Raw genomic sequence first — 22766 nt, 5'->3', positions numbered from 1 at the left:
CCCCATATACCGCCCAAGCTTCTAAAATACGACTCGAGTCGCCATTGGACGTATGTTCTTTAATGCCCCTGGCGGTAAGCGCTTCGTGCGCTATCTTTTGCGTTATAAAAGCTTGCTAATGTCACCGGAAGGCAATAAACAGAGCAAACAGTCGCTCTTCGCGACATAATCGCCCCGGGGGTCGCGCGCTCCAGCTCAGCGCGCTAAAACTATTTAAAGGACGCGGTTTCTATACTGACTAGCTGACCACCGCTGCAATCTCGGCCCTGCCTGTTACAATTCGGCCACCGTCCTGCTCACCTTGAGTGCAAACTCACAAATGACATCAATCACTGCTACGTTGGCAACTGTGGGCCAAGATATACACCGTAAATAGCGCAATGAAGCAGCTGGCCGGATTCAAAAGCGGCTTCCGATTCGGCAAAATTTCCGCAGTATTCCCCGCCAGAATGCGCACAATGCTGCATTCCTCGCATTCACTGCATCGCTCCTCGCCTGCGACCTGACTATCGTTTGCTTCGCTGAAATAGAAGCAATCAGCGACGATGCTGCAACACCGCTGACGCAAGAAGCACCCGAAAATGAAGACCAAGGTCCTAGTCGTGCCCGTATACCAGAAGCACTGGCTTTGGTTCACTTTTAGCGAGGCCACAGCGGCCGAGGCCGCAGCGGAGCGTGCGGTGCACTGGACGCAAGGCGGGTCGCTGCCGGAGAAGGCGCAGCTTCTGGGCAAGGAGATCAGCTACAAGGTGCGGGATGCTACAGCATGGGCGGGCTCAGGCCCGCCAGGGCGGAGCCGAACCGTCGCGGGCGCCGATGCCCCCAAACCCCGCTCGACCCGCACGCCCGGGCCTTTCCAAGCCCTCTGCCTTGCCATTGCCCGGCTGTCGTGTCCCGCCGACAGTTCAACGCCGCGACACAAAAGCAATGGAAGGCCATGCAGGCCGCGGAGGAGGGCTCCTTCAGGAACAGGCTCTACAAGTGCGTGCAGGGCTGAAGAAGAAACAGGGCCAGGCCTCGCGCGGGGTGGGGCCGAGGCTAGCTCGAGGCTTTTGCACACGCCGTGTGTGTGACTGGGGCTGGAGGAGTGAGGACTGGTGGCATATGTGGGACGCACTGGCTCGACTTCATACCACACCCGCCTCGCCTCCCTGCCTCCCTCCCTGCCTCTCTCCTCCCCTCCCCCCACTGCGAGCCCACAGGCTGGCCAGGTGGGTGCTAAGTCAGGAGGACCCCACCGAGACCTTCCTCAAGCAGCTGCCGCGGCAGCCTGGGGAGCTGGAGGTCATACACCCGGTGCGTGGGGGATGGGGGTGCTGGTGCGTGCTGGTGCGTGGTGGATGTAGGTGGGTGCTGGTGGGCGGGTAAGGCTGGGTGCAGATGGGTGCAGATGCGCCCAGGGCCCAGAATCGCCAGAGAGGAGACCAGTGTCCATGCCCCGCGGCCTTGTGCCCCCGCCCCACCACCACCATTCCACCACCACATCTGCAGGCGTCTGTGAAGGAGCGGCTGGTGCGGCGGCGCATGCGGCGTATGGCTCAGGCGCAGGAGGCCTTCCACAACCGCCGCATTGTGAGAGCGCGCAGCTGTGTGAGGGCGGCCCGGGGCTGGGGTCCGAGGGGTGGGGTTGGGGGCTGGCGCCATGCAGGCCTGGAGTGGGGACGGGGAGCAGGAGCAACGGCTGGCGCGCTAATGGGCGGGGACAGTGGGGGAGTGGGACTGATGCCGCTTACAGCGGCTGCCTGTGCCAAGGCGGGCTCGGGCATACGACGGCGGGCCAGGTGCAGGCGACGGCGGCGGCGGCAGCATGTCCACGTGTGCCGCTGGCCCGCCGTGTCCGTGTCCCACGTCCCCTACACATTACGGTATCACCAGCACAGCCACCGCCGTTACCTTGACACATCCTTTCCAACTCCAACCGCTGCGCACTTGTGCCCCCGTCACAGCTCGGCTGGGCACTGGCCACCATTCCACAGCTGCCGCTCGTGGTGAGTGCGGGCGGGGCGGGGCGGGGCGGGAGTGAGGGGGTTCCGCGTTGGCGTCTCACTGGAAGGCGTGCGCACACTGCGCATGAGGCGCGGACGGCTGTGGGGCCGTGGCGCATGCGGCTGCCCCGGTGAGGCCGTCGCGGCGCCCCTGGGTCCGCCTGCACCCCCCACCCCCAGCCCACCCCACCCCAGCCCGCCACCCGCCCGTACAAAGCAAGTCGGGTATAGGAAAGTCCAGCGGCGGTCGCGTTGCACTCGCATCCGCATATGCATCCGAGCGCTACTGAGCTATACGTGATCATCTTACTGACGTTACTACAATACGATCAACCTACTTAGAATAGTCGTTAGACAAAATGGGAGAGCAGCAGCAGCAGCCTTCGGCGGGTCTACGCGCTGGAGCTGGCCGCTGGACTTCACGGACATCGGTAACAACGCGTCTACGCTGCAACTGTACCTGCCTACGACTTCACTTCTTAATTAATCATGAATGTAACCCCCCCGACTCCCTCCCTGCCTCCCCCCAGCTGACGCCGCTGCCCAACGTGACGCTGTACTACACCGCCTACAAGATGGTGTCGCACTACCAGGCGGTGCAGGTGGGCAGGCTGGGAGGGAGGGAGGGAGGGAGGGAGGGAGCGAGGTCTGCGTGGGGGCAGTGGGTGACTGGAGTCCAAGCCCAGCAGGTATGCTAGGTCCTCATCAGCAAGGGAGCGTCGTGACCGGTGGGTACACCAGGGGATGTTGCCGCCGCCTTACGGGGGCGTCAGGAGCACTCAGGCGTCAATCTGTGGATCGGGCGTGGAGGGTGGCGCGGCATGGGCAGAAGTACTTCCACACTAGGTTCTGCTCACGTCAACCTTCTCGCAGCTCACGCCATTTCCCACCCTTGCTCCGCCCTTGAATCGCCCATTCGGCGCCAGGGCTGCCGCACTCTTCGCGCCGCCTTTGACCGCTACGACCAAGAGGAGCTGGAGCGGGCGAGGGAGCGCGAGCGGGGGCACGGGCACGGGCACGGGAGAGGGCCGCTGTGCTTCCTGCCACTGCCCTGGCTGTGGGGCGGCGGCGGCGGGCGCGCGGGGTCAGCGGGCGCGGCGGCAGCCGGCACGAGGGGCGCGGCGGCGTCGGCTGGGGGCGGCGGGGCGGGGGCGGTGGTGGCGCCGCACTTCAGCTCGTGCCGGAGGCTGGACAAGGTGGTGAAGCCGCTGGACAGGTGGGGTGCGGGGCCGGAAGGGGGAAGGGTACTTCACTCCAATCCAAACTCAACCAGGACGCAAGGGGGGGTTGAGGATGTGCCCCAGCCCATCAGCGATGGGGAACGACGGGCGAGCGAGTGTTGAGGGATTGGGTTGCGTGCGCGTGTGTATTACGCGAGGCCGTGTGCGCATGCGCCCCTGAACCCTTTCCGCGGCTGCTGTCTTCGCCCGCATCCGGCAACAGCTACCCCACCGCCACGACACAAACACACACACGCATACACACACGCACACACACGCACACGCACACACACACACGCACACACAGGCACACACATACACAACACACACAACCCCACAGGGTTTCGACCGTTTCCCCGTTTTGTTCCTTAGCACTCAACCCTGCTCCACCCCTCTCAGGTGGGAGACGCCACTGGACGACGACCGGGCGGCGCAGCTGCGCGACATATTCGCGCCGCCGGCCGGCCCCAAGACCAAGACCGCCACCACCACTGCTACCAGCAAGCAGCAACAGCAGGGGAAAGGCGAGGCGCCGCAGCAGCAAGAGGGGGCTGGTGACGCGGACTCGGGGCTGGGGCCGGAGGCGCTGCCGGAGCTGGTGGCCCGGCTGCGGCGCAAGGTGCTGGAGGGCGCGGCGGCGGGGGCGCAAGGCAAGAAGCGGGCGTGAGTTGGTCCGTGCGGAGCGCTTGCGACCGGTTGGCAGCACACTGCTGTGGTGGGGACTGGCGGCATGCATGTTGCGGTGGTTGATGGCGGTTGGTGTCAGCTGTGGCGTGGTCGGGTGGGGCAGTGCTGCAGGTTGATGTTGCGTTGGCGGCCCGAGCGACGAGCGTGACTTCAACAGGAGCAGCGCTCTGGGACGCATGCATTTCTTAGTAGTGAGGCGGCTAGGGCCCTATTTTCTAGACAGTGACAAGCGCTGTGGGATGAGGCCGCTAAGGCAGAGCCAGGGCCAGTCACGGCTAGCGGACTGATGTCTCAAAGTAGCTAAGGGTGGAATGCATATCCATGGGTAGCGTGGCATTCCTCTGCCGCCCCGCCGTTGCTAGCCATTACTTGCACGGTATCATGAGAGAAGAATCATCACATACGAGAGTCAGAGAGTGAGAGGAAGAAATCATATGTGTGGCTGGAGGAGACGGGAAAGATGCGGGATTTGTGGAAGCACATACGTACGGTGTACGAAGTGACGCCCAAGTTCGTGAGAGCTGACCTGAACTCAAGCTGTAACTGGGATATAACCCGAGGCATGGTGTGGCCGTGTGGGCAGACGCTGTCTACGTCAAGGGTGCTGAGCGCAAGGTGCTGCGCTGCTGCAGGCTCCGCCGAACAGCTTGTTTTGTAATCCCACTTGATGAACGCTGTGTGCTGAACGCAGCCACCTGCTTACTGCTGTGCCCTGCTCAAAGCTGCGGCTGGCCAAACGCCATTCAATCACACAGAATGCATGGACAGGGAAACGGAGCATCAAGCTGGAGGGCTGGGCGTCTGAGTCTGGTGCTTGCTAGGGGCAGGGGCACAGCTCATGGCGGCCGGTCCGCCTGCCCGCCCGCCCCTCTGCCGCGCTGCTGGACCGACAAACCCCCGCCCGCCCCTCCCCTCCAATCCCCACCAACACCCAAACATGCTGCCCACCCCGGCTGACGCCCTGGCAGCCCGACGCCGCTGCTGCAGACCGGGTCCGCCCACCCTGAGGCAAACCCCAGAGGCTGCTGCGCTGCGTGTGCCGCCCACTGGCCGTACGCCTGGTGCGGTGGCTGCATGCAGCCAGGCGGGCGCTGCCGAGCCGCTGCACACTCCGTGCCGTGCCCCACGCTGACAGGGCCCCGGGCCCGGCGGGCGGAGCAGCAGGCCGGCTGCGCGGGCGGGCGGTCAACATGGCCGCGCAGGCAGCATGGCGCATGCGCCGCTTGAGCGCGCCCGCACACGTACCGACCGCATCACCCCGACGCACAGGCGCCCCCTTCCCCGCAGCCCAGCGCTCGGAGACGGCGGCAGGCCAGCAACAGCGCACTGCTGAGCTGTGAGGCAGCAGCTCCGCGGCACTGGGCACCTCGCCTGCAGCTGCACTCCTCCGGCACCAACCCGCCCGGTCGGCAGCAGCCCGGCGCGCCGCACCCGCCAGGTCCGCTGAGGGCAGCTCTCGCGACTGCGCGACTCTCACGCCGCACCCGCCACCCGCCGATTGTAAACGCCTGGGCCTCGCCGTGCCGCCGCCAGGGCTGTCGCTGCTGCTGCTGCTCCTGCTACGCTCACCCGCACCTGCTTGTCTGCTCCCGCCCCAGCCCGATCCAAGGGTGCCGTACTCACCTGATCCATTGCTTGCTGCTAGCTGTGCTGCTGCCTGGTGGTCCACCAAGTACAATGCACGAAGCTGCTCGGCCCTGACCTGATGCTGCATTGCGCTGCGCTGCCTGATGTGGCCAATCTGTTTGCGGTGCTGCTCTGGCGCTAATGCGTGTGGGGCACTGGTTGAGATTCGGGACACGTCCGGTCAACGCCTCAGCACCTTACAAACTGCCGTGTGAGCTAGATACCCAACATTCGGGCATTTTACTTGTACTGCGTGGGGCAAGGAAACAAGCACAGGGAGCACACGGTTAGTCCAGTATGTGATACCCCGGGGCCCAGCCCAATAACGGGAGGGGGGGGCGGACCTGGGGTCGCCCGCTCCCGGCAGCCTACCCGCCGGCCCCATACCGCGGCCCAGCCAGCCAAGCCCTCCCCGCGCAGCACCTACCTTGACGAAGCCGATGTCAGCGGCCTTCTCGCGGAAGCACTGACGGCAGATGTTCAGGCCATACTTGCGGATGAGCGCGTGGTTGTTGTTGCACACACGGCTGCGGCAACACAATCAGATATCAGCAAAATTTCGCCGTTTGATACAGCTCGGGACGCTAATCGGGACGTGCGGCGTCCCCGCCTGCGCCGGCGCTGCATCGGCTGCCCCCCGCTCACCAGTGGCGCGAGCCCTGGCCGTAGCCCTTGGGGTGGCTGTTCCAGACGTCGTTGTGGCCCATGTTTGCAGGTTACAGCTGCCTGACCTGCACAAAAAGACCCCTCGTTTCAGGCGGCAGTCGGAGATTGCTAGCCAAGCCGAGCAGCGCTCAGTTCCACACCCACCAGGACAAGAGCACGTTGGGCACTAGGCGCGCGAGAGGGAAAGAGACTGTGCGTGAGCCCGCGTTTGGGCAAGCGCCGACCATGTACGGCGGCGCCCATTGCGAATTCTCCTTGTGCAGAAAGCCACCCTGTAAATTCTCAGGATATAATGAGCTTAGTTCAATGCCCAAGAATTTTCCCTGCGCCACATATGTTGCCGCTGCCGCGAGAAATGTCCCGCAACATTTTGTGCGCTCACTTCAGCCCGGGCACGTTGTCAAGGTGCTTCAATGTTTTGTCCAGTACACGTATCCACAAACTGAATACGCGCGGCGGCTCGGTGTCACGGCACGCTCACAGCGCATCCCCGGGCAGGCGGTGCACCTCTCTGGCGTGCGTAGCAAACCGAAAGCAGCCCCCCATGACCGAAGGAGAAGCACGGAATGAGGAGTAGTGTATCCGCTGCATAGGCTGGGTGGACACCGGCCAGGGTTGAGCGTTGGAGTCGAGGGTTGCGTGGCGTGCCGGAATCAGGGGGCCCCCTTCCAATGCGTCCGACACCCTAATCCTTGCACAGCCACGCAAGCTTCCTGGACCGAGCTCATGGCGGTAGTTACCCAAAGTGCCCATCTAAATGGCCCAATACCAGTCGGCCACGGCCTGTCCGTCCAGGCTATGCCACGCTATGCCACGGGCTATCAACGCCCGCCCATCACACACGGGCCGTCACGTCGTGCGGTGCTTCACCGCTGGTGTCCCGCACTCCCGCTCAATCACTGCATGGAATTCACGGCAGCCTACTGTAGCGCTGTGCAGGCACGATCTTGGTCAGTCACATCGTGCCGCTCGCACACACCACTGCCTGCCTGCCGTTGCCGATGAGCCGTACACCCCCTGGGCCCTAGCGGCCCTGGCGGCGCTGCCCCACACGATCACACGACGACATCAGTGACACCCACTCTCCGGCCTAAACCCTGTCCCATCACACACCCACCCTCCATGCGTTGGTTGTCTAATCAGCACACCTGCTGACCATGCAAGCTGGTGCTAAAGACTTGTCGAGTTAGGTTTACGCAAGTTATAGCATCTGCGGAACCCTGCCACTCAACCCTCACTCAGACTGGCCTGCATGCTGCCTTCTCTCGAGCTCTCTAACACACCTCGCACCTCACACAACACACACCGTACGCTCTAATGCTGCCCGCTCGACGCGGCCGCCGCCGCCGCCGCGGCCGCCTCTGCTCGTGCGCCTCTCCCCTCCACCCTCTGTTGCTGCTGCTGCTGCTGCTGCTGCCGCTGCTGCTCCCAGGCGCTGAGTCTGTAGGCGGCGGTGCGGTAGACGTCGGTGTGGCAGGCCACGCTGGCGTCCATGGGCCGCGTGTAGCCGCCGCCCATGGTGACCACCTGGGGGGGGGGGGAAGGGGGGCAGGGGGGTCGGGGCCGGGAAGATACGAGCGGCAGGCGAGTTGACAGGAAACCAAGGGGTGCAAGGCTTGAACACCCACACCCACATGCAGGCGCACACGAACACCTGCACAGTCACACGCACACGACCACGCAAGCCCCCGTCCCGTCTCCGCACCGGCGGCACGCCCGCCGTCCACCTCCACCCCCCCCCCCAGCTCGCCCCCCCCCTCCTCCGCCCCCCTCACCAGCGGCACGCCCGCCTCCAGCGCCGTGCCGTACACCAGGTTGTTGCGCGCCAGCAGTCCGCCGCGGCTCAGGCCCAGGCGGCCGAAGCTGTGCGTGACGTGGGGGCAGATGCAGTGTCGCAGCTTAGACTCCCGAAACTCCTGCCGGCTAGTCCCGCCAAGGGCTACTATGGGATTACATCCCACAGCCCAAACGCGGGGTCAACACGGCACAACGAGTTCCCTGCCCTTGTGGTCTCTATCACATCACATCACGTGGAGTTTGGGCTAGTATCTGCACCTCCCCACCTGTCGCCCTTGAGTGCGTCCACGCCCGCCTGGAACAGGATGAGCTGCGGGCGGTGGTCGGCCAGCAGGCGGGGCAGCCAGGACTGGGGGGCGGGGGAAGGCGGGAGGGCGGGGAGGGCAGGAGGGCGGGGGAGGGCGGGAGGGCGGGCGGGCGGGTAGCAGCGACGGGGGGAGGCGGAGTGAGGCGCAGAGCGAGAGGGGGGGGGGCGGAGGGGAGGTGGGAGGTGGAAGGGTAGAGGCAGAGGGGAGCGGCTGGCTGGCTGTGTGAAAGAGGGCTGCGCAGGCAATGGGTCGGGGTGAAAGGGAATAGGGAATGCACACGTACGCACGCACACGCACGCACCGTGCGCACACACTTGCCCTCCGCTCCCCCTCACCCTCAGTAGGCCCAGGTACTCTTCGTCGCCGGTGTCGTCGGGCAGGGGCAGGTCGTGCGTGTTGCGCCGCCGTGTCTTCCAGGGGTAGTTCTTGTCGCCTGGGGAGGGGGCGGGTAGAGGTAGGGGGGTTGGAGGTGGGTTTCTCCCTCCCTGAAGGGCAGACTGCATGGCCAGAGGTGAAGGGGCCAGATTTAAATGGGGTGCTCTTTAACACAAGGCCCATGCGCACACGCTCACATGTGCACACTCAGACGCATACACGCTCAGACGCGCACACGCATACACACGCTCAGACGCACACGCTCAGACGCGCATGTTGCGCCCCCGCCCGTCCCCCTCCCCCCCTCACCGAACATGTCGAATGTTGTGACCCGGGGTTCCCCCTGGAACAGGTCGGCGGTGCCGTTGCCCTGGTGCACGTCCAGGTCCAGCACCAGGATGGAGTCCAGACTGGGGGTGGGTGGGGGTGGGGGGTTAGGGGCGGGGATAGGGGGAACGGGTGTTGGCACCATCCCAGGACTGAGAATGCAGGAGGCAGCTCAGAGGTGTGGACACACGGCCGAACACCGGCAGAAACCCGAGCAACCTGGGCCGCGCATGCAGCGCACGCACGTGCCTGTGTGACGCCTGCCGCTGTGTGCGAACACCCGCATCCCCTCCTCACGCATGCACGCATGTCTACATAGCACACATACAGTGATCCTGCATCTCCTTGTGATCACTAACATACCGTACATACAAACACACACACGCCCAAACCCGGACCCGGACCCACCCGTAGTCCCTCATGGCCACGCGCGCCGCCACTGCGATGTCGTTGAACACACAGAAGCCCTCGCCGCTGTGTGTGCGTGTGCGTGTGAGGGAAGAGGTGGGGAGGGGAAGACGTGGGGAGGAGAGGTGAGGGGGAGTGGGTGGGTGGGTGGGTGGGTGGGTGGGTGTGGGCAGCAGCTGGCACCAGTGGCAACACTGCTCGCCCTGTGGCCCGCGCCGTGTGACTGACTGGAGCCCCCACACGCCATGGAGAGCTCCTCACACCCGACTTCGTACACACACACACACACACACACACACACACACACACACACACACACACACACACACACACACACACACACACACACACACACACGACGTCCCCATAAGCTGTGCGTGTACTTGGACCTGGTGCTACATGGCCGCATGAGGGGAGTACCTAGCGTGTGCCGCCTCCGTCACACCATGGAGTGGGGAGCGGGGGTTTTCTTCCCCCGCCAGCCCATGGTGCTGACACCCCATTTGCATTTGCCGTCATGCATGCGCCCATGCCGTCCCCCGCCTGTTTACTTGCTCGTGGTCGCCCACCCTCCGTCTCTTTCCCAAATCGCGCAACCCCTAGTATAGTTAATTGGGCTGGGACTGGGCTGCGTGTTTGCTCTTGCTCGTCGCGCGCCGCCGCGCTAACATGTTCCTTCGCTCTTGTTCGTGACACTCCCCTGCTGCCGCCCTGTGCTCTGTTGTTTTCTTATTCGCTCGTAGGTGAGAATTTCATCGAGGATTGGGCGGGAGCTTGGACTTAGCGGCCAGGAGTAGCGACGAGGAGCTAGGAATCGTAGGAGTGCCTGGGCCTCACGGTACCGTGAGCACATGCATGGGTTTGCACCCTTGAGAGCGTGTGGACACGAATCCCCCCTCGAGGTTAGAGCAGCGGGGGTTGCGCGATTTCCGGTTGGTAAGACCGGCGGCTCACCGCAGCAGGTATGCGAGGTAACTTCAGGTAACATCCGTAAACCGTCGCTTTGCTGCATCGCATACACTGTCTTTGCGCAACGTTTTCCTTGTGCTCTTTAACACACACACACACGCACACACACGCGCAAACATGTGTGGGTTGCGGGCGCTCACCGGTCCCGGAAGGCGTGGTGGGTGCCGCCCGCGATGTTGCCCGCAATGCCCCGGCCCTGAGGCAGGCAGGCAGAGGGGAGGGAAGGAGGCAGGGAGGGAGGGAGGTAGGTAGGAAGGGAGATAGGAAGGGAGGGAGCAGCTGTGTGTTGAAGAACGAAACGGACACCTGCCCAAACGCCCGTATCTCTGTGTTCGCGGTGTGCGTGTATGTGGGAGGGGGTTGTCCTCATCACACTCCCCCTTTCCCCCTCCCACACCCACACACCTGCCCAGCCGTCAATGGCAATGGTTTATGTTGGGTTGGGAATGACCTAACCCCGTACCTCCACCCCGTACCCCCACCCCCCACCGCCCACCTGCTGCATGACCAGGTGTGTGGCGGCCACGGTGCCGCCGCAGCTGCTGAAGGTGCGCCCCACCAGCTGCGGGCTCCAGGGGAAGCCCACGTTGCGCATCTCGGGCTCCGTCATGGCGTTCAGCCTTTTGGAAGGTGGGGGTGGCAGGGGTGGGTGGGGTGGGCGGGAGCAGGAGTGAGGGGAGGTTGTAGATACCAGCCCGAACTTAACCGAACCCAATGCAAAAGAGCGAAAAGGGTGGAGGGCTGAGGAGGGGTTGGAGGTAGGTGTAGGTCGGTGGGGCGGCACCAGCGCGTGATGAGCGTGTGTGGGAGACGGCATGCGGTGGTCACCGCACATCGTAGGGACCGCCCCCTCCCCTCCCCACCCCCCCCCCATTCCAGCCTGCCCCCACCTGAACCTCTCCACGTACTGCCGGCAGTGCACCAGCGCCAGGTCCTCCAGTGCCGCGGGCGCCGCCGGCCGCAGCGCCAGCCGCCCCTCCAGAGAGCCGTCCTGCTGCAGCGCCGCCCGAGTGGCCGCGTACTTGAGCATGGGGAAGCGGTGGCCCTCGGGCAGCGGCACCTGAGGGCGGGTGCGTGTGTGTGTATGCGTGTAGGTGTGCGTGTGGGGGCGTGTAGGTGTGCGTGTGGGGGCGTGTAGGTGTGCGTGTGGGGGCGTGTGGATGTGCAGCGTGTGTGTGGCGCGTGTGGGTGGGTGTTTTGTTTGTTTCGGGGTGGGTGGGGAGTATGCGCCCAAGCCCAACATATCATCTAGGTCCCAGGAGGATAGGGCCCCACATGGTCTGGCCAGTGCCGCCGCGTGGGCGCACGGGAAGCGATGGTGGGGGTGGTGGGTTGTAAGTACCAGCCCAAAGCCCCAGAGTAAACCGCATCAAGCCAAACAAGCGGGGGGCGGGGGCGCTGGGGCGGAGCGAGGGACGCTCGTGGAGTTGCCACGCCGGCCATGGCGGTTCTGGCGGGGCAGGGGACAGGGCACGTTCTCCTTCCCCCCTCCCACACACACACGCCGGTCCCACCGCGGCTGCTGTGGCCCCTGGGCGCCACTGCTCACCACGTGGCACGTGGCACGTGGCGCGCTGGGTCGGCATGCGTCCTGGTTAGGACTACCTCACACACACACATATACACACACACACACACACACACACACACATACACACACACACAGCCGCACCTTCCAGTGGTCGGCGTAGTAGGCCACCATCACCCCGGGGCCCGGCGCCGGTGGCGGCGGCCCCACAGTGTCCGGGATTTCCAGGACCGGCGAGCCGTCAGTGTGGGTGCTGCTACTGCTGCTGCTGCTAGTGCTGCTGCTGCTGCTGCTGTTACTGCTGGCGGTGCCGTACGCCGCGGCGGCTGTAGCTGTGCTGCTACTGCCGTGGGCGGGTGTCCGCAGCGAGGGCGAGGGCGCGGCATGGCTGGCTGAGGGCGCGGGCGTGCATGGACAGCACATGCGGATAGGGGGCATGGTCACCACACAGGTCAAGGGGCGCTCACGGCTCACACACTTGGCAACAAGTGGGGCACAGCTCCGGCCCGCGGAAGTAGCAGCATCGAGCCCCACAAAATACACGTGTCACAGCCGCACACACTATTGCAAGGAGGGCGAGGGTGTTCCCGCACGGTGTTCCCGCCACCCCCAGCCATCCCGCCACCCTCGCACAGAGCTACCCGGGGCACGAGAAAAGTAAGAGAAGTATGCAGTCTCCCCTTCCCGCCTCTGGACCCCACTGCCCGTTCGGGCCCCCAGCCCCCCACGCACGTCTGGGGGAGAAGGGCGCCCGCGCGTGCGCCAGGCAGCGCGCCGACGTGCGGCGCAGGCTGGCTCGCAGGCTGTCGCTAGCAACGCCGCGCATGGTGCTATTTATGCCTAACGGCTTACAAGGCTAAGATTTTGCGCAAATTTATTGGGGGAGGCGGGGGAACGATGAACGCCTCACGCTGCTTGTGTCAGCACCACTGAATCCATTTAGCCGCGGTGTGAGCTCCAATAGTTCGAGTGACAGTAATAGCAATATGTACTTGTTCCTTTTCTAGCGCCAAGTTACTCGCTGCAATCCTTTAGCGTGCCAAACTAAAAAGACAGAGTCGCCTTCCAACTCGACTACGCTTTTGCCCCATTCCGGAGTCGTTTTGCCTCGTCTGTTCTTGAGTTCTTGTCCTACAACTTTAGCGCGTCGACACAGAAACGCCAGGAAGTGGCACGCCGCGTTTGAACCTCTCACGTTGCGCCGCTCGCATGGCGCAGCTGCGGGCGACTTCGGGCGGCTTTTAGATCGGCGGCCTGCCGACTGCAGCTCATGGCCGGACTCCTGGCTAACAGGCCCATCGACAAGGCCCGCTCAGACGCCGACGACGGCGGCCCCGGCCTCCCCCGCCCCACCGCGACCGCTCAACCCGCCATGTTTGCCTTCACCTCGCAAGCCCCCGGCGCCGTGCGGCCCTACCTGCTGCTGGGCGCCGCGCCGCACGAGGCCGACTACATGCTGCTGAAGAAGCTGGGCGTGACGCACATCCTGCAGGTGCGCGGCGTGGGGGTTGGATGGGTGGGGTGTGGGGCAGAAGAGCCCCTACTGCGGGGAAAAGAAATGTGAGCGCACGTGTGGGGGCGCACTGCCGCACATTGGCTGTTCCGAGGGTTTGAAGGCGTGTGACGGTATGGGGAAGTGGAAGGGATGGGAATGCTTGCCACAGCTGGTGTGCAGGCCTGCTGAGTCGCATGAGGGGCACGTGACTGCCCCGGGGTGACGGGTGTGGCCAACGGCTGGCCCTGCGCGCCCACTCCCACACCTACACTTCCAGACACACATTCACACCCCACACTGTCAACTCGTCACCCTTTTGCTTTCCCAACTCACCCCAACAACCTAAACACACGCATACTCGCACATATGTCCCGCAGGTGGGCAAGGAGCTGCGGCCCACCTTCCCCGACCGCTTCACCTACTGCCGCCTGGCGCTGGAGGACTGCGAGCAGGAGGACCTGGTGAGGGGGGGGGAAACAGGTGGGGGGGCACGTGGTTAGGAGGGCACGCGGTTAGGGGGCATTTAGTTTGTTCCAATCACCACCAGGGGGAGGAGGGGGAAAGGGGAAGGGGGGAAGGCGCGGAGGATGGCAAGGGGCTGGCAAAGGGCTCGGAAGTTGAAGGGGGCACTAGGACCGGGAGGGTTCGGGGGTGACAGGGGCTGGCCAGGGGCTGGTGGGAGCAGGTGTGGGGTTTGGTGCCGAGTTCCGACTAACCCCATGCACGCACGCCTGCCCACATCCGCAGGTGGGTGCACTGCCCGTGGCCTTTGCCTTCATTGACGCCGCTCGGGAGGAGGGCCGGCGGCGGCAGGAGGAGGCGGAGGAGGAGGCAGCGGCGGCGGCGGCGGCGGCGGCGGCTGGTGCGGGTGAGAGCGCGGCGGCCTGGGGGCGTGGGGGCTGCGGCCTCTGGAGGGTGGTGGTGGGGGGGGGGCGCACCGGCGCCCTTCCCCCGGTGGCGCCCCCCTGTGTGCGTGACGGCGCGGGGGCGTCGTGGGGGTGTCCAGTGGGCATCCAGCACGGCCGGTGAGGGCCCGGGGCCGCGCGGGCTCATAACGGGCCCGTGAGAGGCCGGCGGCCCCACACACACCGCGCTTCTGCCCCTCCCTCCCCTCACGCACACACGCCAACACGTGAACGGCCTGCCCCCCACGGCCCCAGGCGCCGCCCCTCCTCCCACTGCGGCCGCCGCCTCCGCCTCCTCCTCGGCGGCGCCGTGTGTGGTGCTGGTGCACTGCATGGCTGGCATGAGCCGCTCCGCCTCGGTGTGCGTGGCCTACCTCATGGCAGACCGCGAGGTGGGGGGGGAGAGGAGGGGAGGAGAGGGGGGAGGAGGGAGGCAGGTAGCAGAAGGGGAGGAGGAGTAAGGCGGAAGAGGAGGGAGGGAGAGCTGTCTGGGGCTTGTACTACACACGCTCACACACATACACGCAACGTGTTTCCTTGCATTGCGTTCTCTAACACACACACACACACACACACACACACGTCACACGTCACGCACAGGAGCGGGAGCGCGCGGAGCGGCGCGACAGCGAGCGGCGGCAGCGCCACGCCGCGGCCGCCACGCCGGCGCGCCTGCAGGCGGTGGCAGCCGCCGACTCGGCCGCCGCCTCGCCCTCCGGCTCCGCCACCTCCTCGCCATCGGCCCTGCCGCGGCCCGCCTCCTCCTTCTCCTCCTCCACCGCCCCCTGGGGCTACGAGGCGGCCTTCCGAGTGGTGAAGGCGGCGCGGCCGTGCGTGTACCCCAACCTGGGTGGGTGGCTCAGGGGCTGGCGGGGCGGAGGGGGGGGGCTGGGGCACAGGGAGGGAGCAACCGACCGCGGAAAGACGGTGCAGGCGGAACAGCAAAATAAGTTGATGGAAGTGTAGACGGAACAGGAACGGAAACTGATGCCGACGCCGCGGTCAGCAGCGTGAGGCGGGCCACAAGTGGGTTGCAGGGGAGCGGAGGCGGCGGAGGCCTGCAGTGGCGTGTGAGGCGGTTGCGCCCTGACCTACTCACCGCCACGCTACGCCCGAACCCGGGATTGGTTCAGAGTTAACCCCCAACCCGCCTATCCCCGCCCCCCGCTTCCCCAAGATGGTCTACCGTCTACCACTTCTTTGGCTAATCATGAGTGTACCCCCGCCCCCGGAACAGGCTTCCTGCTGCAGCTGTGGGAATGGGAGGCGGGAGGCTGCGGCCGCACCGCCGCCGAGCTAACGGCGCAGCAGTGGGCGGGCTGGAACAAACATCGCTTCGCAGAGCGACTGGCAGCGTACAGGTGCGGGTGGGGGGGGAGGGGGGCACGTGAGTGGGTGGGTGGGTGGGCGGGTGGTAGGGCAATATCGTATCCCAGCACGGACATTCTGCACCTGTGTCAACCAGACTGGGTCATTGCGTTGGACGAATGGGTGGGTGGGTGGGTGGTGGGTGGGCGGGCGGGGTAGTCAGTACCTAGGGAGAGGAGATCATCGAAACCCTGCACGCACATTCTGCACGCGTGTCTTCCCGATGTCTGACCCGGTGGCAACCCGCACTCCCCCTCCTCTTCCCCAGCTCTGATCCCCCTCTCCCCCCCCCCCACCCAACCCCAACCCCCACCCAACCCCAACACATACTCTTTCGCCGCCCTGCCCACCCGCAGGAAGGCCCAGGTCGCGGCCGGGCTGCACCCCGCGGTGCGCGTCAAGCTGCCCCTGGAGCCGCCGCCGCCGCCGGCAGCAGCAGCAGCAGCAGCAGCGGAGGCGGAGGCGGGAGATGCAGCAGCAGCAGCAGCGGCGGCTGCAGTGGTGCCGGAGGCCCCACAGGTGGCGGAGGCGCCGGCGGGCCCATCGGAGGCGGCGGGAGTGGGGGCACAGGCCGGCGTGTCCGCGGCAACGGCTGAGCTGCGGGATGTGGAGTTGCAGCCCCAGACCCAGACCCAGGCGCAACTGCAGGCGCAGGTGCTTCGGGCGGCGGAGGAGGTTGCGGCTGCGGCTGTTGTAGATCCGGAGTTGGGTGGCGGCGGCGGCGGCGGCGGTCTGGGTGGCGGCGGCGGCGGCTGGGTAATGGGTGGGCCGCTGCCGGGCACTGCGGCGGCGGAGGCCCGCGCGTCGAGTGCGGTGGTGGTGGGGGTGGTGTGAGGGGAAGCGCATGACACGTGACCGGTTCGTGGGGAGGGGCGACGGGGGTTCGCGTGGTTGTGCATGCGCGCGCGCTGTGTATTGGCACTGGGTTGTGTGGCACGGGTGGGGCTGCTGCTTGCCCACGTGGTGCGACGGCGGCAGGAGATCTTTTCGGCGGCGGCAGATAACACCGCAATGCATGCATGCATGTCTGGCATTATTGCAAGAAGTTGAGTTTGGTTTAATGGTTCCTCGGTTGGTGTCGGACATGTCGGTCGGGGGCCGCGCGGTCTACTTCTCACCCCGCCGCCATGCGAAGTCATTAGCGTGCCACCTTACGAGACAGAGATACGGTATTGTTGGAAGAGTTTTGCAGGTCCATGGTTTTTGTCTCACGCCGCTCAAAGTGGTTGTGTGGTGTCTCGACGTATCGAAGTGATCAGGTCGTTTACAGGAGCTTACCGTAGACGGACTCCATATTGCATTGCTGGCGACTGTGCGTGAGTCAGGGGACTGGCGTGAGTCGCCCCTTGGAGGTGGGGGCTGGGGACGTCGTGCGGGTGTGTGGAGCGGGGTGTGGCATAGCCGGAGCCAGACCAGGACATAACTCGGGGGCACCATCATGCACACACACATAAACACACACACACACGCACACACACACACACACACACACGCACACACACATTCTCCCATACAAACGCGCGGTGGCGACTCGTTCTATCAGCCCTTTCATGATGCACACACATTTGCTCAGGTCCACGGGTGGCGCGGGCGCGGCTTGGCTGCAGGTAGTGATGGGGGTGTGCTTGTTGAAATGTGACATTTTGAATTGCAACCTGGCACAACGCGTGCTGCTTCCACTTCCACGTCGCCTTCGGATGGGTCTTCGGATGGGTCATAGTACGGTATGCAAGACACCTTGCAAGGCATAAGACGCTTGAAGATGATGATCATCATAATGATAAATGGTAGCTCGTCAGAGTGCCAGGGCGGCAGGTGGGCCGCACGTGACACATCCACTCGGACTTACCCACATAGGCCGCCGGCCTCGGCGGGGAAGGGGTCTTGGTAGGCTGGCAACACAGCCGTGGCGGCCAGCAGGCGGGCGGGGGGGTGGGGTGGGGGTTCTGCCGGGGCGGCGGCACAAGCTCCACACACTACCGTGCCTGGAGCCTGAGGGCGAAACAACCATGTGGGTACTGGTGGTATGTGTGTACGGCATGTGTTGCCATGGGGGCCTGGGGTTCCCCTGATGGGGGGCATGTGTGAGTTCGGAGTCGCGGAGTGGGATTGTTCAAAGCTCACGTGTCAGTGTGAGCGGACGGTAGTTCTACGCCGCACAAATATTACAACCCTGCGGAACACGCCCTGAGGCATCTACATGGGTCTCTTGCCGGCAGTCCTACTACTGTACTACAGTGCTACAGTCAGACCACACACGTACATGTACACAGCCGCGGACGCCGGCCCCGGCTGCCCACAGTGCCCAGCCGTTTCGTCTTACAGGGCAGCCGCTGCTGCTGCAACCGCCGCCAGACCCTTGCCGCCGCCGTCGTCGTTCGAAATTCAGTTGTCGTGTGCGACTATGGTACACGTGTGTTGGTTTATGTGGGCGCAGGGCGGATGGGCCCTTCCTTCCTCCATTGGCCTCCCTGCACCACGTCCGCGTCCGCGTCATCCCCACAGTGCTGCAGATCAAAACCTCAAAAGTTCATACGCGCCAACTCCACAATGCAGTACTCCAAAACCTCAAAAGTTCACATAAAACGCCGTGCGGGGATGAAGAAATCCGCCATTCAACTCTAAACAGTCGTACGCAAACTGCATCTAGACGCCGCGATGAATTGTGTGGCGCAGGCCGCGCCCGCGACCGGACTTGTGTGTCCATATGTGTGGTGTGATTGCATATGCGTGTGTGCGCGTGTGGCGGTGGGGTAGTCCTGACCAGCGTGTGGCTGGCGTCGGTCACTTGAATTCACCACAACATGTCACACCCTACATCAATGTTCTGGCCTATGCAGCTATGCTCCCTCATTGTGACATCATGCAACACTTCATCCCTCGGTGTGAAACGCAGACTGGTGCCGACACATCCACACAGTACTGCTGGCAATTGGCACCTCGGGGCAGCAGCACACGTCCTGTCCAATCCCTCCCCCCGGCCCTCCTCGGCTCTCCCAGCTAACTCGCTGCGCCCCCAACCTTCCCAGCTCCAATCCAGCTTCGCCACACTAACGGTACTAAAATCGATATCATTGTAACACCTGTGACTGGTGAGCGATATCACCTCAATGCACACGCTGCTGCGCACTGCCGCCGCCGCGTCTAGTAATTTACTGTACAGCCGTTTCACATGCAAACCCGTTTAGGCAACAACCCAAAACCGCCTAGCTTCGTCGGGCACGGCGGTGCGGTGCCAGTGCCACGTGTGGAACAATCCCGCGCTATGTATACAGCCCCGACGGTCATTACGCCGCGAGCAGAAACAATACCGGTTGATACAACTACTCATCATGACATGTAGCTGTTCAATGCATTCCCAGACAGAATTAATGTGTGCATCACTCTCAGCATGCTGTGTCGTACCGTGCGCCCGCATCCGGTCGTGCCGGTCCCTGTGTCTCTGTGTGTGCGTGTGTGTGTGCCCCTGCTACCTACACGCCACCCCCGTACATATGGTACAAGCGGCCTCCACCGCCGCCGCCTCGGCGTGTGACCCCATGCGACTGTGACTGCTTGCCTGCCTGCCGCCGTGTGTGGCTCCTCCTGCTCTTGCCCCTCCTTATCAACACCGTGTGTTATGTGTGGCCGGAGCCCACCTGGCCGTCAGCCCGCACACAGGTCGCCGGCCATCACGCCGCCATCGGGGCTACCCCCGTACACCGCCTCCCACAACAGCAGCCGCCTAGGTGCAGGGCTGCAGCACCGCGCCCGCGCCCACAGCCCGCCCGCCCGCCAGCGGGCCCCACGACTGCCGCCGGCGCCGCGGCGCCCCTCGTGCCGCGGCTCCTGCTGCTGCTGCTGCCGCTGCTGCCGCCGCCGCTGCTGCCGACTGCGGCGGGCTCAGGACCAGCACCACCTCCTCGCCCGCGGGCCGCGTGTGCTTGGGGTCTGGGCTGCCGGCGCCAGGGGGCCTGTGTGAGCAGGAGGGCGGGGCGGGGCATGCCGAATCAGGACACGCCGTACGGGTGACACACACACACACACACACACACACACACACACACACACACACACACACACACACACACACACACACACACACACACGCACACACACACGCACGCCATGCAGCAGGTCAGTAGGCCACGGGGGGCAACAGGCACACTACGGCCGGGCGCTGTGCTCGAATACCACACACGGTATGAACTTGCGCCAGCGCCTGCACCCCCACACGTCCCTCTCCGCCGGGTCCCGGGCACTGCCGTCCTCACGCCGGCACCGCCGCCGCCCTCACCTGCTAGGGACCAGGTAGCTCCCGCCGCTCCCATTGCTGGCGGGTGCGGCACATGCCGCCGCCGCCGCCGTGGTGGCAGTAGCAGCAGCGGCCGCGGCAGTAGCGGCAGTAGCAGTAGCGGCAGTAGCGGCAGTAGCGGCAGTAGCGGCAGTAGCGGCAGTGGGTGGCGGCAGCACCACACGCCAGCGGGACGCCTCCACCAGCCCCGCCCGCCCGCCGCCACCGGCACCGGCACCATCACTGCTACTGCTGCCCGCCGCCACCACCTCGGCCGCCGACACGCCCGGCGGCAGTAGCACCCGCAGCTCACATCCGCTGCTGCTACCTCCGCTGCTGCTACTGCCACTGCTGCTGCTGCTGCAACCGCCGGCTTCCGCCTCTGCTGCAGCTGCTGCTGCCGCCGCACGTGCCGCCACTCCCGCCATCATTGACGCCACGGCGGCGGCCGTGATGGCGCCGGGCTCGCATTTGGAGCAGTCCACCTGCGCAGGGCCGCGGCGGGGTGGGGAATGGTGACGTCAGGTGAGGTGGGGTGGGCGGGTGGGGGCGACTGCATGTGTGAGCGTGTGCACATGTGGTACAAAGCACAAGGGGCGTGTGTCCTTTGTCCCTTGTGTAGATCGCGGCCCCATGTCATTTGCCCCCGGCCAGATCCGTACTGCTCCCTCACCCCCACGGCCCAGGCCCCTCCCCCTGTTCCCATTGTCCTCACCTCGCAAAACCCCGCCCACCAACCCCAAACCCCCTCCTCCACCCCCCTCCCCTGCCCTCCCCTCCCCTCGATTTTGCTTGTCGCGTCCGCGTGCCTGTCCTGTGCTGTTGTGCGCGCCACCGAGCCCGGGCGGCGACATTTATCGCCGGCGCCGCTCGCCCTGCTGCTCCACGACGCCTCGGCCCCCATCCCATAAGTATTATCGCTTGCAACTAACGCCTCTGCCTGTGCTCCGCTGGTTTTCGTTGGTTTTGGTTTAGTTTGGGCTGGTAGTTACAACCCTCCCCGTTCCTCACCAGCCTCAGGCCGCCGCACTGCTGCCCCAGCGCTGCCAGCGCGCGGCCGCCCATGCCGCGTGTGAGCCGCACCTCCCGCAGGCAGCCCGCGGCACCCGCGCCCGCCGCCAGCGCCTCCGCCGACTCGTCCGTCACGCGGCGCAGCTTGCCGCTCAGCCACACCCGCTCCAGGGCAGTGCAGGCCTGAGGGGTGGGTGATGTGGGGTGGGGGGCGGGTGGGGGGGTGGGTGGTAGTGAGGGATCAAGGACACGTGCACTGGTCCGTGGGGTGCGAAACTATCCGTCCCACCCGCGCACACCCCTCCACGCCTCCCCTCCACACCTCCCCTCCACCCCTCCCCCCCCCCCCACCTGGAACAGCACCACAGTGCCGTGGTCGGTGATGAGCTCGTGGTAGCCGCCTGCGCACATGAGGGGGGGTGGGAAGAGGGTGGGAGGGGGGGTAGGCAGGTAAGACGCATGCCCTGCGCCGCGCACGCCTTCGCTACCCACTTTCGAACCGCACACAGTCCCTCTCCCTCACTCTTGTGCACCTAATAGACCCCGACTTACTTGAGTCTGACGTGACCCCCTCAACCTCCCCCCACCCTACCATGTCCTGGCTAATCATGCATGTAACCCGCCCTCAACCCCCATCCGCCCTCCACCCCCCGTCATCCCCACCCGCCCCGCCCTCCCTCACCCACCCTCACCCCCACCCCCTGCCCCGCCCTCCTGCTCACCCAGCGCCAGCTCCCTCAGCCCCCTGCAGGCGGCGGCCACCGCGTACAGCGAGCGGTTGGTGACGGCGCCGCAGCGCGTCAGCCGCAGCCGGGACAGGCGCGGGCAGGACTCGGCCAGGGCCATCATGCCCACGTCACTGAACGCCTGTTTGGGAGTTGGGGTGGGTGTGGGGGGGGGGGCGGGAGGAGGCGGGGAGGAGGAGCGAAACGTGTGTGTGTGTGTGTGGGGGGGGTGTTGGAGGGTTGCTGACGGTTGTGGCTGGCTTGGCGGGGGTGCGGGTAGCAAACACACACCTCGCCAACACACGTTTCCCCCCGTCCCATGCAAGTAAGGTCCCACGGCCCCCCAGTCTGGTGCGGGCCGGGGTGTGGGAAAGCCAGCTACCCCCTCCCCCCTCCCCCCGCCCACCCCTGCTCCCCCCTCCCCCCGCCCACCTCGGAGGGCAGGCTGTAGCGCGTGAACGCCACCTCCAGATGCGTCAGGCCCCCGGCAGTAGCAGCAGCGGCGGCAGCGGCAGCAGTGCTACTGCCGTCGCTGCTACTGCCGTCGCTGCTACTGCCGCCCGGGGCTGCTGCTGCTGCTGCTGCCGCCGCGCTGCTGCTGCGCCTCCAGGCGTCGGCCAGGGCCGCCGCGAAGGCGTCCGTCATGCCGCCCAGACCCGACGTGGCCTCGTGCAGGACCAAAGACTGCGCGGGTGCGTGTGTTGGGTGTTGGGTTGGGTGTTGGGTGTGTGGGTGGGTGTGTAGGTAGGGTGGGTGTGAGGTTTGCGGAGTGGGGAGTTGGAATGTGGGATGATGTTTGTGTTGTGTGCGGCAGTCGGACGACACCGGCACGTGGCAACAGAAGGGCCAGTGACGGCGCCGCCATGTGTCGGCCGCGACTCCACATCACCCCACGGCCGACCCCACCCAGTGCCTCGCACTGCCCTGCCGCTCCCATGTTACGCCGTACGTGTCATATATTGTTTTGTTGCCCACCCCTTACCCAAATCCGCCCTCCCTCTTCCCCCCTAACTCCGCCCTCCCCTCCCCTCCCCTCCACCCCCTATCCCTCCCCCTCCACCCCTCCCGCTCACCCTCAGGCCGGTCAGGCAGG

The 22766-nt window shown here is 65.3% G+C and overlaps 5 protein-coding genes across 6 annotated transcripts in view; 2 read left to right on the top strand and 3 right to left on the bottom strand.

Moving 5' to 3' along the window:
• The first annotated feature begins 141 nt into the window (after nucleotides 1-141).
• On the top strand, nucleotides 142-4562 carry CHLRE_08g358557v5 (uncharacterized protein). Its single transcript, XM_043064740.1, has 8 exons — nucleotides 142-749; nucleotides 905-981; nucleotides 1203-1296; nucleotides 1492-1572; nucleotides 1947-1988; nucleotides 2516-2587; nucleotides 2912-3201; nucleotides 3605-4562. Exons 1-8 carry the CDS (start codon nucleotides 582-584, stop codon nucleotides 3870-3872), a joined length of 1092 nt encoding a protein of 363 aa, XP_042921741.1. The 5' UTR covers nucleotides 142-581; the 3' UTR covers nucleotides 3873-4562.
• A 1137-nt stretch (nucleotides 4563-5699) lies between these two features.
• Nucleotides 5700-6581, bottom strand: CHLRE_08g358556v5. Of its 2 annotated transcripts, none has more exons than XM_001703671.2 (4): nucleotides 6329-6581; nucleotides 6164-6249; nucleotides 5946-6045; nucleotides 5700-5767 (listed from the first exon to the last, which is right to left on the bottom strand). In XM_001703671.2, the coding sequence occupies exons 2-4, from the start codon at nucleotides 6223-6225 to the stop codon at nucleotides 5759-5761; spliced, it is 171 nt and encodes a 56-aa protein (XP_001703723.1). In that variant the 5' UTR covers nucleotides 6226-6249; nucleotides 6329-6581; the 3' UTR covers nucleotides 5700-5758. The 2 variants fall into 2 exon arrangements, with proteins under 2 accessions (XP_001703723.1, XP_042921740.1); XM_043064739.1 differs by having other exon boundaries at nucleotides 6164-6244.
• A 218-nt stretch (nucleotides 6582-6799) lies between these two features.
• CHLRE_08g358555v5 (uncharacterized protein) lies at nucleotides 6800-12771 on the bottom strand. Its single transcript, XM_043064738.1, has 11 exons — nucleotides 12629-12771; nucleotides 12041-12288; nucleotides 11259-11428; nucleotides 10865-10988; nucleotides 10509-10564; nucleotides 9400-9465; nucleotides 8974-9074; nucleotides 8625-8722; nucleotides 8248-8330; nucleotides 7960-8047; nucleotides 6800-7711 (listed from the first exon to the last, which is right to left on the bottom strand). The coding sequence occupies exons 1-11, from the start codon at nucleotides 12720-12722 to the stop codon at nucleotides 7499-7501; spliced, it is 1341 nt and encodes a 446-aa protein (XP_042921739.1). The 5' UTR covers nucleotides 12723-12771; the 3' UTR covers nucleotides 6800-7498.
• A 100-nt stretch (nucleotides 12772-12871) lies between these two features.
• CHLRE_08g358554v5 (uncharacterized protein) lies at nucleotides 12872-17847 on the top strand. The gene is made up of 7 exons (XM_043064737.1): nucleotides 12872-13388; nucleotides 13769-13852; nucleotides 14139-14259; nucleotides 14552-14688; nucleotides 14897-15146; nucleotides 15534-15657; nucleotides 16021-17847. Exons 1-7 carry the CDS (start codon nucleotides 13167-13169, stop codon nucleotides 16496-16498), a joined length of 1416 nt encoding a protein of 471 aa, XP_042921738.1. The 5' UTR covers nucleotides 12872-13166; the 3' UTR covers nucleotides 16499-17847.
• Nucleotides 17848-17859: 12 nt separating this feature from the next.
• Nucleotides 17860-22766, bottom strand: part of CHLRE_08g358553v5 (uncharacterized protein) — a 5942-nt gene continuing 1035 nt past the window's right edge. Inside the window, exons 2-8 of the mRNA XM_043064736.1 lie at nucleotides 22747-22766; nucleotides 22106-22357; nucleotides 21671-21815; nucleotides 21300-21349; nucleotides 20949-21131; nucleotides 19941-20422; nucleotides 17860-19617 (exon numbers count right to left, since the gene is read on the bottom strand). The exon at nucleotides 22747-22766 is cut by the window's right edge and continues 216 nt beyond it. Coding sequence (XP_042921737.1) covers nucleotides 19389-19617; nucleotides 19941-20422; nucleotides 20949-21131; nucleotides 21300-21349; nucleotides 21671-21815; nucleotides 22106-22318 — 1302 coding nt within the window. The 5' untranslated portion in view covers nucleotides 22319-22357; nucleotides 22747-22766 and the 3' untranslated portion in view covers nucleotides 17860-19388. The remainder of the gene's footprint in view (nucleotides 19618-19940; nucleotides 20423-20948; nucleotides 21132-21299; nucleotides 21350-21670; nucleotides 21816-22105; nucleotides 22358-22746) is intronic.

Source organism: Chlamydomonas reinhardtii, chromosome 8 (genome assembly GCF_000002595.2).
Source record: "Chlamydomonas reinhardtii strain CC-503 cw92 mt+ chromosome 8, whole genome shotgun sequence".
Lineage (NCBI taxonomy): Eukaryota > Viridiplantae > Chlorophyta > Chlorophyceae > Chlamydomonadales > Chlamydomonadaceae > Chlamydomonas > Chlamydomonas reinhardtii.
This window is presented reverse-complemented; position numbering and strand designations above follow the sequence as displayed.